Below are 13527 nucleotides of genomic sequence, written 5' to 3'. Positions count from 1 at the left end.
GGGCTGTTCATAACTGAGGTGTACAGTAAATACAACAGCATTATCTAATCCATTCAAGAGGCTACCAGAAAACAGGAGATGTGGGAGAAAAGGTTTTGCTCTTGTAAACTGTACAGTATAATAAAAAGAACTCCATGTGATTACACTGTCTCACTTTAATAATGCATGCATTCTCAAGGGTGATGCTATCATCCCCAAACGAATAAAAATTGGTCTTGGGGGGTGAAAGAATTACTCTATGTATAAATACAGATGTACATACATACACAAACCTATATCGCAATGGTGTGATACTAAAATTTCATTGGAGAGTCACAATTAAGAAACAATGTCTAAAATCTCCTTAGGTGTGGAGGTTAATGGAAAAAAAATCAAGAAACACTGCTCTAATGACAGAAATTATTTTACTTTTTGGTTACAGAGTTTCTACTTGTATATACATATACAAATGTATTAAATACATGAACAGTTTACATCTATATACATAATTATATAGTTACCTTGAATGTAAGTTAAAGGATAAAAGTGAGTGATGGTTGAATTTACATTACACATTGTCAAAACAAAATTCTAAAAGGCACCATTAACTTAGTTTGTAGTACACCTAAAATGTTGTCCAGCATCTCAAATTTGGCTGCAACCCTCTGAACATCAGCTCACGGATGAACCAATTATTGCTACATTCCCAATAGCACCAGTATTAAACCTGTGAAATATTTTGCAATCTTGATTCTATAAATATCATTTTATAGAAAATTTTTAAAAGGGAGAAAGGTTCTTATTTTGGATTATACCCCTCAAAATGCCATTCCTTTTGTTAAAATTTTTATTTATTTATTTATTTATTTATTTATTTATTTATTTATTTAGAGACAGAGTCTCACTCTATTGCCCAGGCTGGAGTGAAGTGGCACAATCTCGGCTCACTGCAACCTCTGCCTCCCAGGTTCAAGTGATTCTTGTGCCTCAGCCTCCTGAGTAGTTGGTATTACAGGCATGCACCACCACATCTGGCTTTTTTTTTTTGTATTTTTTAGTAGAGACAGGTTTCGCCATGTTGGCCAGGCTGGTCTCTTAACTCCTGACCTTAGATGATCCACCTGCCTCGGCCTCCCAAAGTGCTGGAATTATAGGTGTGAGCCAGTGCACCAGACCCCATTCACTCTTTAAAAACAAGATGCTGGAACTGTATGAGTAAATTCACATTTTGCTTATTTGGAAAAATAAAACCTGCTTTAACCAGAAGTAGAGATGTCCTTAAGCACATGCTTCCTCTACTCCCTGAAGACTCTGCTCAAAAGGCTCATGCAACCCAGGAAGCTAGGTGACTATCTTAGGTTCAGCACAGCAAAACCACAAAGGGAACAATTCCAAGCACATTTCATAGATCAATACTGAAACTTATATTTTGCATCTCTTGTCACCTAGGTCAGGTTTTCTCAACTTTGGCACTACTGACATTTTGGCTGGATAATGCTTTGTGGTGGGGGGGGCTATTCTGTGCAATGTATGACATCTGGTCAGCATCCCTGACAGCTACAAACCATATGCCAGTTACACCCTACCCTCCAGTTGTGACCACCAAAAATGTCTCCAGACACTGCCAAATGCCCTTGGGGGGGCCTATACCACCCTCATGGGCATTTGGGGCCTATAGTTTTAGTTTGGGGACAATTTTAGCTTTCATTTCAGGACAATTTTAAATAATTTTGTCTATAATTCAATGAATGAATGCAGCTTTATGAGAAATATTCTTGTGGTTCTCCATGAACCCATTTGAATAAGGCTTAACAAAGCTCATTAAACATCTATGGAAATAAATCTCAGAGGAATTATTTATGAACTAAAAAAGCTAATTATAGTGTCTAAGAAAACTTCCAATATCAAGGCCCTTGGGTTTTTCCACCCATCTTAGAACTCCACAACATAGTAATATTACAGCACCATTATCTAAAGATAAATGAAAACTTCTAAAATGAAATTAAATGAAAATATTCTAATTACAGGACAAAAAGCACTCATGTAAATCAAAACGGAAAACTCTTAAATGTATATCCTTTGGAATCCATTCTAGTTCCATTCTTCAGAAACATAAAGCAGAAGTTTACAACATTCTGAACTCATCAAGACATGATTATTGCTTTTTAACACACTCATCTTAATCAGACTATTTCAGAATTGTTATTAGTCATTTTTGTGCTACAAATCAACATTCAAAATCCTGGCTTGCTTTTTTGTAACTATCATTTTCTCATTCATCTAAAAACTACTGACACACCTAGTATGTGATGGAAGATTGGGTTTTGCAGTCTTGGGATAGAAAGTTATGACCTAGTTTTTAGGCAGGCTCCTGGACCCACTTCGTCTCTCAGACACCCTGTTCTACCTTTGGCTTGAGGAGATGCTACCACAGGCCTCTTGTCAGGAGATGCTGAGTTGAATTCCTGGAAGCGGTCAGGCTAGGCACATAGTTGGGTATATACACAGATACTCAGTACTGGATAGAGTAGGCCTCTCATGGGATTTGAATTATTGAGCGCAGAATAAAAACTGTTTAGTTCAAAGCTGTTTTCATCTCTAGTATGTGCATATACTTTCATTTCACTGAAGATAAATCTAGGGGGATATTCCTGGGGGAGTAACTGGTAAGGGGAAGAGGGAATTTTGGGGTTCCCAGATTCACAGCACTGGCCCTTTGAGGGGAATCATTTGTGTTAATTAAAATCAAATAAAATGGCCGGGCACCGTGGCTCACATCTGTAATCCCAGCACTATGGGAGGCCAAGGCGGACAGACCACAAGGTCAGGAGATCGAGATCATCCTGGCTAACACGGTGAAACCCCAAAAAATTAGCCAGGCATAGTGGCAGACACCTGTAGTCCCAACTACTGGGAAGGCCGAGGCAGGAGAATGGCATGAACCCAGGAGGCGGAGCTTGCAGTGAGCTGAGATTGCGCAACTGCACTCCAGCCTGGGTGACAGAGCGAGACTCCGTCTCAAAATAAATAAATAAATAAAATGTAAAATTCGGTTCCTTGGTCACACCAGCCACATTTCAGGTGCATAGGAGCAACGTGTAGGTAGTGGCTACTCTCCTGGACAGTGGAGATATACAACATTTCCATCATCACAGAAAGCTCTATTGGACAAGGCTGAGTCCAATGGTTAGCCAACCTTCCAGCATCTGCTTTTTGACATGGTAAAGTTCATGTTTAACATGTAATCTATTTTAAACCTCACTACAGTGCTGTGAGGAGAGAATTATTCTCAGAAACTTAAATTTATGGAAGATTTGTAACATGCCCAGGGTCACACAGTTGGTGAGCCTTATTGAGCATTTATTTATTACATGTGAGACACACTGTACTAATCAGTGTACATGTATCATTTCATTTCTTTCTCACAACTACCCAGGGAGGTTAGGTATTACTATCCCCATTTTATAGATGAGGAAGGTGAAGAACTTACAGGCTACTGGGATGGTCTCTAATTTGGATACCAGGGGAGGATTACACCTTGAAATATCAGTATTTGGTGCTAACTACAGTTCTATTTATGGTTTCACTTAATTCCTGCAACCACTTTCAGAGTTAGGTATTATCATACACATTCTGCAGATGAGGACATTAAAAGTTCCACACAGTAAAGAAATTTCATTCATTGAATAAGTATTTACTGTGCATTTATGAGCCAGGCATTGTTCTAAATTCTAGAGACTAAAATGTTGAACAAAACTGATAAGGTCCCTACCTTCAAGGAGCTTATATTCTAGAGGGAAGAGACAGGAAATGAACAACAAACAATATCATTTCAGAGTAAAGCAAGTGTTATGAAAGAACTAAGAAGACGCTGGGCACAGTGGCTCACGCCTGTAATCTCAGCACTTTGGGAGGCTGAGGCAGGTGGATCAACTGAAGTCAGGGGTTCAGGACCAGATTGGCCAACATGGCGAAACCCCATCTCTACTAAAAACACAAAAATTAGCCAGGCATGGTGGCGCATGCCTGTAATCCCAGCTACTTGGGAGGCTGAGGCAGGAGAATCGCTTGAACCCAGGAGGCGGAGGTTGCAGTGAGACGAGATTGTGCCACTGCACTCCAGTCTGGGTGACAGAGACTCCATCTCAAAAAATAAAAAAGAAAAAAGAACTAAGAAGAAAGCTATGCTAGTGATAACTGGATGGCATGGAGGGATAGGGACAGGAGTAAGAATCTTTAAGATTGAGTCATCACCAAGAGCCTTTGAGGAAGTAACATGTGAATTGAGTCTCAAGGGATGCCAACAAGTTGGTCACGTGCAGACTGGAGAGAGAGGAAGTATTTAAGGGAGAAGGCATGGCAAGTGCAAAGGCTCTGAGGCGCAATAGAGACTGGGGTGTTCAAGGAACAGTTAAGGGGCCAATGTAGCTGGAGTGAAGTTGGTGAGGTTATTAGCAAAAAATGGGAATAAGAGAGGTGACAGAGACCACTCTGCATAGGACCTTGTGGGGCAGGTGAAGGAGTCTGGATTTTAACAGTAAGCTTTTTTTTTTTTTTAAGGTATGAAATGACTATAATCTCCCTGTTAAAAAGATACCTCTGGTTGCAGGGCTGGGGACCCTGAGCTCCTTCCCCTTTACCTCACTGGGCACCTTTCACTGAGAGGTAGTAAAACCTAGGATTGGCCTCAACCTATGTCTTACTTCCAGTTAAGCCATGTAAAAACTTCAGCTCCATGCCTTGGTGCCTTTGGCTATACCATGGGCTGGAAACCTGCTCATGCCTACCTCAAAGGCCTGTTAGCCATACTAAGGAGGATATACAGATGGTGAGCTGAAGCAATCAATCAAAACAGTGAAGACCCACAACAAGTAAGTTCTTTGGTCTTCTGGGCTCTGGTGGTCCGCCTCTGCACAGAGCTACCAAAAATATCTAGGTAAAAGACCCTATAAAAGGTGCTTCACAATGAATCATTCCTGGAAGAGGCAATGAAACAACTAGAACTCCAAACCAACACCTAGCACTGAGCCTGATACTTGGTAAGCCCTCCATTGATACTATTTGAGAAAGTAAATGAATGATTGAACAAATCTATGAGAGAACTGTACTATGCTTACTGATTATTAATCTTTTTCCCCCAGTTATCTTTTTCCCCATATGCCTTAGTGAAAAGAACTTTAACTTCCAAGTCTCAGTTGGTGGTCAAGTGACTTAAGTACTGACCAATGGTATACAATACAAATTGTTGGGTGAAGTATTATAGAAAACTCCTCATAAATAGCAGCTGACTCTACTGTAAAACCTGTCTGCCTTTCCCTCTTCTTCTTTCTTCGAACAAGAACCTGATGGCAGGCGCTCAGACAGCATTTTGTGACTATGAGGCAACACCGAGGTCACGCCCTAAGAATGGCTGAGAAGAAAGGGTAGCAACTATTATTTAGGAATTCTTTTAATTTGCAGCCAAATGCAGTTCCTAGTTTACACACTGATCTTCCTGTTGACTGTGGAGAGGGCCATGTAAAAACCGTGTGGAAAATGACTCACTAGCAGAGATTACCGAAATTAAGTTTAGAGTCTGTGGTCCTCTCTTATGTGTGAGATTCTAAGGCTATGCCAGATTCTCAGTGGAAAAAATTGTAACTCTTCAACTTGAAATTAAAGAACCCAGTCTGGCAAACCACAAATCACTTTTTAAAAGCCACTAAGCTTTATAATTAAAATGCTTCAGGATTTTCTTGAGACAGGGTCTTGTTCTGTCACCCAGGCTGGAGGACAGTGATCACTGTTCACAGCAGTCTCTACTTCCCGGGCTCAAGGGATCCTCCCACTTTAGTCACCCTCCTAAACCCCACGTAGGCACATGCCACCATAACCAGCTAATTTAAAAAAAAATGTTTTTCGTAGAGACGGGGGTCTCACTATGTTGCTTAGGCTGGTCTTGAACTCCTGATTCAGTGTTTTCTTTTTCATCTTTTTTTGGAGGTAGAGTCTCGCTCTGTCGCCCAGGCTGGAGTGCCGTGGTGCGATCTTGGCTCACTACAACCTCTGCCTCCTGGGTTCAAGTAATTCTCCTGCCTCAGCCTCCTGAGTAGCTGGGACTACAGGCGCATGCCACCACACCCGCCTAATTTTCTGTATTTTCAGTAGAGATGGGGTTTCAACCATGTTAGTCAAGATGTTCTCTGTCTCCTGATCTCATGATCCACCCACTTTAGCCTCCCAAAGTGCTAGGATTACAGGCGTGAGCCACCACACCTGGCCAGTTTTTTCTAAGTAGTACTTTTTAAATGCTGAATATAGATAATTGTTGCTAACATGCATATCGAAAACTGCCAATCAGGACACATAAAACAAGACATCTTTTAAAGCAGCTGGGCCACCTTTTTGGTGTCTAGGTGGAGAGCCTGGCTTCATTTAGCCTGTTATGAAATTGTCATTCTTACTCTTTCTGTGGCTGCAGAGCTAGCCTTCCTGGTTTAGGAAACTGCATCATTCAAAGGTGGGAGTTAGTCCTCTAACCCACTGCTCTTTGGACTGCTCTGCCTCTGCACTTCTCACTTTCCTTATTAGAACTGGATTTTTTTTTCTCCTTACCTTCCCATCTCTTACTTCTCACTCACTTCTTTCACTTTTTAAGTTTCCCATTGTTTTTCTTACATATGCAAACCCATAGAGGTACCACTAGGATTCTGAAAAATAGTATCACCCTTTGCCAAATAGGTAATAAGGACAACCGGGAAGAAGAGAGGGGAAACCCATCAAGTCCTTTAATGTGAGGCAGCTTATCTGCAGATGACAGTGTCGGACTTTAGCTGACCTTGAGAAACACACATGGGGCAGACACTCAACACGTCATGCCATCATCTTACATTAATAGTTTCACCAAATGATAATCATTTATTTAACAAAGTTTTTATTTGTTTCAAAAGCATCTACCATGTACTTGGTAACCATAGGGAGCTTCATGGAGATACAAAGATGTGTAACTCCCAGTGTCTGACTCTAGGAAGACTTTCATGACTGCAAGAAAAGTCACACAACTGGGTTGGTCAAAAACAGCAGAGTAGAGAATATGATTTGTCAAAAATTAGCATGAGTCATTCACTGTGTTAAAATCTAGGAATTCAAAATATATGCAAAACAAACAAAACTCATTGGCCACCTTTAGAAAATGCTAGGAAACCAACTAATATTCTGAAAACTGGTAAACAAAGGAAAAGAATCAAGTATGTATCCTTTTCTATGAACCCGTATTTCAGGATAAAAAAATCATTGATGAGACAAAGATTCTCTCTGAATGTGAATCAAATAAATGAAGAACTAGAGTATCACCATTCCACAACTCCTAATGAAAAATATGACAACCAGGCCATTTGCCTCTGGACTGAAGGATACATCCCACCACACATCTGGTGTTCCTGACAAAAAAGTTCAAACCTGAATTGGATCAAGCCTCTTACTCAACTCCAACTGAAGAACATACAGGAGATAGAGTAATGTTTAAATGATACTACAAGGAAATAATCATTGAAATTCGGACCAGGGAGCACTCTACAGGACAAATGATCCAGCTTTTTCAACAAATAAATTGTAAGGAAAAAAGTAAAGTATGAACCTATATATTAAAAAAGACAATGTATGGACCTTACATGAATCCTGATTTGAAGAAACTAACTGTAATATAAAGTTAGCAGGTAATCAAGGAAATTTGAATACTAATTGGAAATTAAATGACATTACAGTTATTGTTAATGTTTTAGGTGCTCTATGGTATATTGCTCTGGTTTTTTAAAAAAGAGCCTTTGCATTTTAGAGCTTCATATTACAATATATATGAATGAAAGTATACAATGCCTAGGATTTGCTTTAAAGTAATCCAGTGTTGGTTACAATGGGGAGAATGGGTAGGAAATATAGATGAAATGAGACTGGCCCAAAGTTGGTAACTGTTGAATCCCCAAGCACATATTACCAAGTTTCATTAAGCAATTCTAATTTTGATTGTTTGAAATAATTCTAAAATAAAAAGTGAAAAAAATAAAATAAGTCAAACTCCTACTCTCCCCCAAATTAAATAGTCTGAGTGAAATAGGAGAAATGGAGAAGTCAAGGTTGTACAGGGAGGCCAGAGAGGGCTTCCTCCAGGAAGAAGGCATACTCTCATCAGTGAGTGCATGTAGGAAATACCACAAGCCTAGGTACCAAGTAAAGCTTACCATGTACATATGTGTCAGGCCAAGGAGCCTGGGCCACAGAGCACAGGTCTGTTATGGGCAGTGAGACCTACCTTGAAAGACAACATAAGGTGGGCCTGGGCTGTCCAGATGGGCAGCCAAGAGTCTCTTTATTGGGTTCATAGGACCATTAGCTTTTTAAACAATGGGGAGGCACCGTTTACCACAAGCATGTTTGAAAGGGGATGTGGGGAGCCCGACAGCATTTGCAATATAAATACAACACTAAAGGAGAATGGACAAAATCTGACTTCTCACTGCAAGTATGAGGATGAAATAAGAAAACAAAGAAGACTGAGGGCATGGAGAAGGGTCTGGCAGAGAAAGGGCAGGTGGGAGGTAGAGCTCCTTCAAGTGACAGATACTGGGCTGAGTCTACCTGTGAGTTTAAAGTATGCATGACACATCTGTAGTGTTCTCTTGCTGCTTAGTTCAAAGACAGTGATGGGGAAAATACTGGTTCTTTTGATGTCTATGAATCAAAGTATAAACTCTGTGCCAAAATAATTTAATGTATGAGCTTTTTTTCTTAAAATTATTAGTTTTAAAAACTGAAAATATATAAAATAGCTGAAAAACATGCAAACATTACCTTAAAAGCCAAGCCAAATATTTCTTTAAAAAAATTTAAGAACTGTACAGAAATGTAAATTATATGGATATATTTTTTCCTTTATAACCTAAATTTGGGAAACCTCACAGGTAATCTTTAGAAACCCTTGGTAACAAAAAACCAAAAGATATTAATTGCATTTAAAGGGAACTTTCTGAACATAGTTGAATCAGCCTGAGGGAAAAAAAATACAGAGCAAAACACTTATATTTTAGCGTAATTTTACTTAAGTTACATGAGCAATGCAACTTCACTACTGCTGCTGATACAAAATAAAGACGAAATCGTGAACATTTCTAAGTAAAATTTTGTAAAACATTTCTTTTGGGGACTTAACGAGAACTAGGTTTTCGGAACTAAGTTTTTAAAAAGAAAAGATCAAACTTAGTTAATTATGTCATCCCGATCACTTTCTTCAAATTCAGCATGAAGTATCATGAAATGTTAAGAGTTGACAGTATAAAAATTTTACCTTCATAATGAATAATCCAAGAAACAATAAGAGAACTACAGAACAAGGACAACACTTCTGGAAGCTGATGTACAGCTAGAAAAAAAACTGAGGTTTGAGTATTTGGTAGGATCACACAAATAATCTGTAAGAGAAGACAACCAAACTAATCTAACTATATGAAAAAATGTTAGAACCCTGAATTAGTTTACCTAAGGCAACTATTTCCCTATGGACAGGGCTGTTTGGACCTGACCCTCACATTTTATTTCTCCATCTCTCTTTTGTTTCACATTAGTCGAATGAAATTATCATTTCCCCAAGGCAGAGTCCTCCTGTGATTTGTTAGGCTGGTTTATAATAATGAGTCCATGTGTGGACGGCAAGAGTGACAGTCTGTTTGCCTATAACTAACTATGTGAGGTTTGAGAAAGCCTCAAATTGGACCCTGGAGAAGCAAGTCTGTTCTCTGTTTATACCCACCCTCTTTGGCTAAAATAGGCATGTGTCTGTGCGGAGAAATGGTGCCACATTGGAATCCTGGAATTTCCAGAATTAGGAAAAGGACTTCAAAGAATGACAAGATATGCAGAAATAAGGTTTTCAGGTGGAAACCAGTTTAAAAGGAAAAAGAAACGCTTTCCAGATGCTTCTTTTGAGCAGAATCCAGTTATCTTTAACATCTCTCAGAGAAGTCATCAAAAATAAAGAAACAAAAACTCTGCAGAATACTTGTAATTAGGTAATTTTTAAAGAAGTACCAACTCCGTAAATCTTCATTTTAGATACCAAAAAGATGGGTGGCTCATCGAGATTTTACCTTAGCTAGGGTATTTTCAGTTCTTTCTAAAAAGGACAGTTTCTGACAAAAGTAACCCACTCTAAATGACATCTGTAGAGAAAATTCACCCTGAGGTGAAGAACACTCCTGTAAGTAATTTACCCTGTGGAACCTTCAGGGCATCCCTTTTAATGGCCATGTCAAAATTACTTCTAAAGCCACATACAGAAGCTAAAAGACACTTCTGTCCCCCCCTCCTTAAGCTGCAGTTTAATTTTACTGACAAACTGAACTTTTAAAATGCTCCCCTGTTTATACTTATCCCTAGGCATTCATAAATGACAAATGTGTGCTTAGGGACAATTATTTTGTTACTCAGGGAAACCTGTATGCCTTTTCTCTCTCATCTGTCGGGTTGGATCACCTTTCCACTCTGATGATCTTGAGGTACAGAAAGTGGGCATGGGCCTGGGATGCAGGCCTAACTGCTACATGTGGGAGATGCAGTAAAAAAATAGAATAGCCCTCTAGTAAATCTCACGCTTCCAAGGCAACTACTTCACCTTAGTCAATATTTCTAATGTGAACTATAACCACAGCAAAAAGATCACTGTTTCACATTTTGGTAGATATCAATGGCCAAAGAACAACTTTAACCACCTTCTGAAGGAGGAGAAGGTCCCTAAATCCTTACTAGTCTGAAGGGACACTATAGGTACAGACGATATTTAAATTAAATTATGCAGACGCCTGAACATAATTACAAGTTTCCAAAGTGTGAGCAGCATGTGTGCTAGGTGAAGATTTCACCACCTCATCTCAGCATTTAACTACAACAGGAACATGTTCAACCAACAGTTGACTAGAAATAGTAATAGTTTCTTGGTGAAATTAGTAAGCAAACTTATTAGATGAGAAATCAAATGATGACTCGTATCTTACTCGTTTTAACCATCTGATTATGCCAAAAAGAATAGTTATTTCTCAAAATTCATCACAAAAGGGGAAGCTAGCTTTTCACACCTCTTTAAAGAGCAAATCAAATCCAGTACAATTTGTAACATATGAAGTAACGTTCTTTTATAGGATGTACACAATTTTATTTTGACATAAACTATTTTAACAAGGTTTTAATAATGTGTATCAACGAATTTGGGAAGGGATCATTGAAAAGAGAGTCAGTGTATCTATCACTGAACAAAAGTTTCAATACATAAACAAGTATTTGCAAACTCAGGGTCGAAGACTCTTAGAATCTTATGAAGAGATCCCATAAAATCGAATAGCAAATTAAAACAATAAACAGCGAATGAAAAAAAAATCTGCCAAATGCTTTTTTTCAGTTCACTTACTGTCAAGCAGAAATCTTGTCGCTTTGATGAAAAGAATATATTTTTTAAAAAATTGTTGCTACATCTGCTCTGTGGTCCTATGCGGCAACACATGTTCTCTCTCACGCGCGCGCACACACACACACACACACACACACACTCTCTCTCTCTCTCTTTCTCTCTGACAGGGATTCCCAGGACACCGGTGGGGCCTCTTTTAGACCCCTTAAGTGTTAACAGCAGAGGCCTGGCTGAGACCAGGCGTCTGGGCCGATTTAAATGCCCTGGCCTTCAGAGGGCTGCGGCGAGCACAGCCATAAAACCAGGGGACCTTACCGAACCCCCGAGCGTCTGATCCTCCCACCCCCTAAACGCACGCAACTTCACTCACACAATTAAGGCTGGGAGAAGGCATTCCACTTAACTGTCAGGCTTGGAGCGGTGGCAGCCCTGCAGCCACAAAGAGATGCCTTAAATGAGAAGAACATGTTTCTACACCGCATTTGAGAAAGTTTGGCTCGGAGCTACGCGCTGATTAATATCAGATCTCCTTCACTCGCCTCGCCACAATCTTGTCACATCTGGCTGACAAATCCTGAGGAGCTCAGGCAAAGCCAGGCGGCGGCGGGGCTCCGGGTCTGGGCGGCGGCTCCCAAGGAGCAGCGGGAGACCCCGCAGCCGCCGCCTCCTCCGCCCGCAGCCCCAGCCCCGCCGCCGCCCGGCTCCCAGCACGGAACCGACGGGGCGCTCCCGAGATGGGCGAGCGAGGCGCTCGCGGGTCCCGAGGCCGGGCTGGGCCGGACTGTTAAGGGAGCTCCAAGTTGGGGGCGGGGGCTTCCCGTCCCGGCGCTTCCCAGGCAAACCCCTGAAGGAGGCGGCGGGCGCGGCGGCGGGCTCCGCAGCCCGGGCCGACTTCCTGTCGCTCCAGGGAAACCTCGGAGCGGCGGACGCGGCTCGGCCCGGCTTCCACCCCGGAGCCCAAGCGCCTTAGCCCCGTCCCAGCGCTTTCTGAAAGACGGGCCACCTCGCGCGGAGCCGCGGCAAGGACTCCAGGGTCGGTCGTGAAGCTGGTCAAATCTGCCCCGCACACGCTCAGCGCTCGGTCCACGTCCCGGAAGCTTTCGGACCGGACCTGTCTAGCGATTTTCAGTCGTGGGTTTTTTGTTTTTGTGGGTTTTTTGAAGTTTGTTTTGTGTTTTGTTGTTGTTGCTCTACAAAAGGTTTGTCCCGCAATGGACGGGAGCCTCCTCACGGCCACCCGCCCGTCCCCGCAATGCTCCTCAGAGTGACCGGAGGCTGCCGCGCGCCCGTTCTCCAGAGAAATAATCCCCGGGAAGAAAGACGGCCAGTGTGAAATATCAGCTGTTTCACAAATTCTGAGGTAAAAGAAAAAAAAAAAAAGAAGGGGTCGACCCCCACGGGGGAAACAGCAAGTCCCAACGTCCTGGGCTGAAGCCCCGGGTGCGGGCGGCGGGGAGTGGCGTGTAGGGGACCCAAGAGTGCCGCCGCCAGTTTCCACAGGCTCGCCCGTCGGCACCTCCGACGCACCCGCTGCCCCGGCGCCGAGACCGTTTGCCGGCTCCGGGATGTCGGGCGGGGACGGGTCCCAGCGACCCCCCACCCTCCCGGCCGGAGACCACGGTCCCTCCCGCCGCGCCTCAGGGCCACGCTGCTGCGCAGGTAGCCAGCCGGCCCTCGGGAGGTGGCCCTCGGGTACCCACAAGAGCCAGACCCCAGCGGCGTCCCGGGCCGCCTGCCCCGCGCGCAGAGAGTCCCCGCGCCCGCGGAGGGCGCCGCGCTTACCTCGGCCATCCTGCGACCGCTGCGGTGCTGGGGCTCCCGGCGCGTCTCCCCGGCCCGGGCCGCCCCGCGTCCGCCCCGGCTCGGCGGGCGACGCCGCATCCACGCTCCGGCTGTCGGGGCCCGACCCGGCGAAGTGGGCGGCTCCCCCGGCGCCCAGGCTGCGCAGCACGGTGGCCGCCCCCGCCGCGCACCGCGTGTGCCCGCACGCCCGCCCCCTGCGCCCCGGGGACGCCCCTCCGCCCCTCCCCCTCCGCCCACCGCCCGGTCGCCCCACGCTGCGGGCCCTGCTGCGCCGCCAGGGAGGCCGCCTCCCGCCCCGGGACCGGATAACGCCC

The 13527-nt window shown here is 43.3% G+C and overlaps 1 protein-coding gene across 2 annotated transcripts in view; it reads right to left on the bottom strand.

Moving 5' to 3' along the window:
• The window catches only part of BNC1 (basonuclin zinc finger protein 1), a 28831-nt gene extending 15504 nt beyond the window's left edge, over positions 1 to 13327 (bottom strand). The window contains exon 1 of one of the 2 annotated variants that reach the window (XM_045395902.3): positions 13193 to 13327. In XM_045395902.3, the coding sequence (XP_045251837.1) occupies positions 13193 to 13291 (99 nt within the window). In that variant the 5' untranslated portion in view covers positions 13292 to 13327. Of the gene's footprint in view, positions 1 to 11814; positions 11972 to 13192 lie in introns of those variants that run through there. The other variant, XM_065548304.2, reaches the window with a different exon arrangement.
• Between the last annotated feature and the right edge of the window lie 200 nt (positions 13328 to 13527).

The sequence above is a fragment of the Macaca fascicularis genome, chromosome 7, assembly GCF_037993035.2.
Source record: "Macaca fascicularis isolate 582-1 chromosome 7, T2T-MFA8v1.1".
In the NCBI taxonomy this organism is placed as follows: domain Eukaryota; kingdom Metazoa; phylum Chordata; class Mammalia; order Primates; family Cercopithecidae; genus Macaca; species Macaca fascicularis.
Note: the sequence above shows the minus strand (reverse complement) of the source record. Positions and strands in the feature narration are given on the sequence as shown.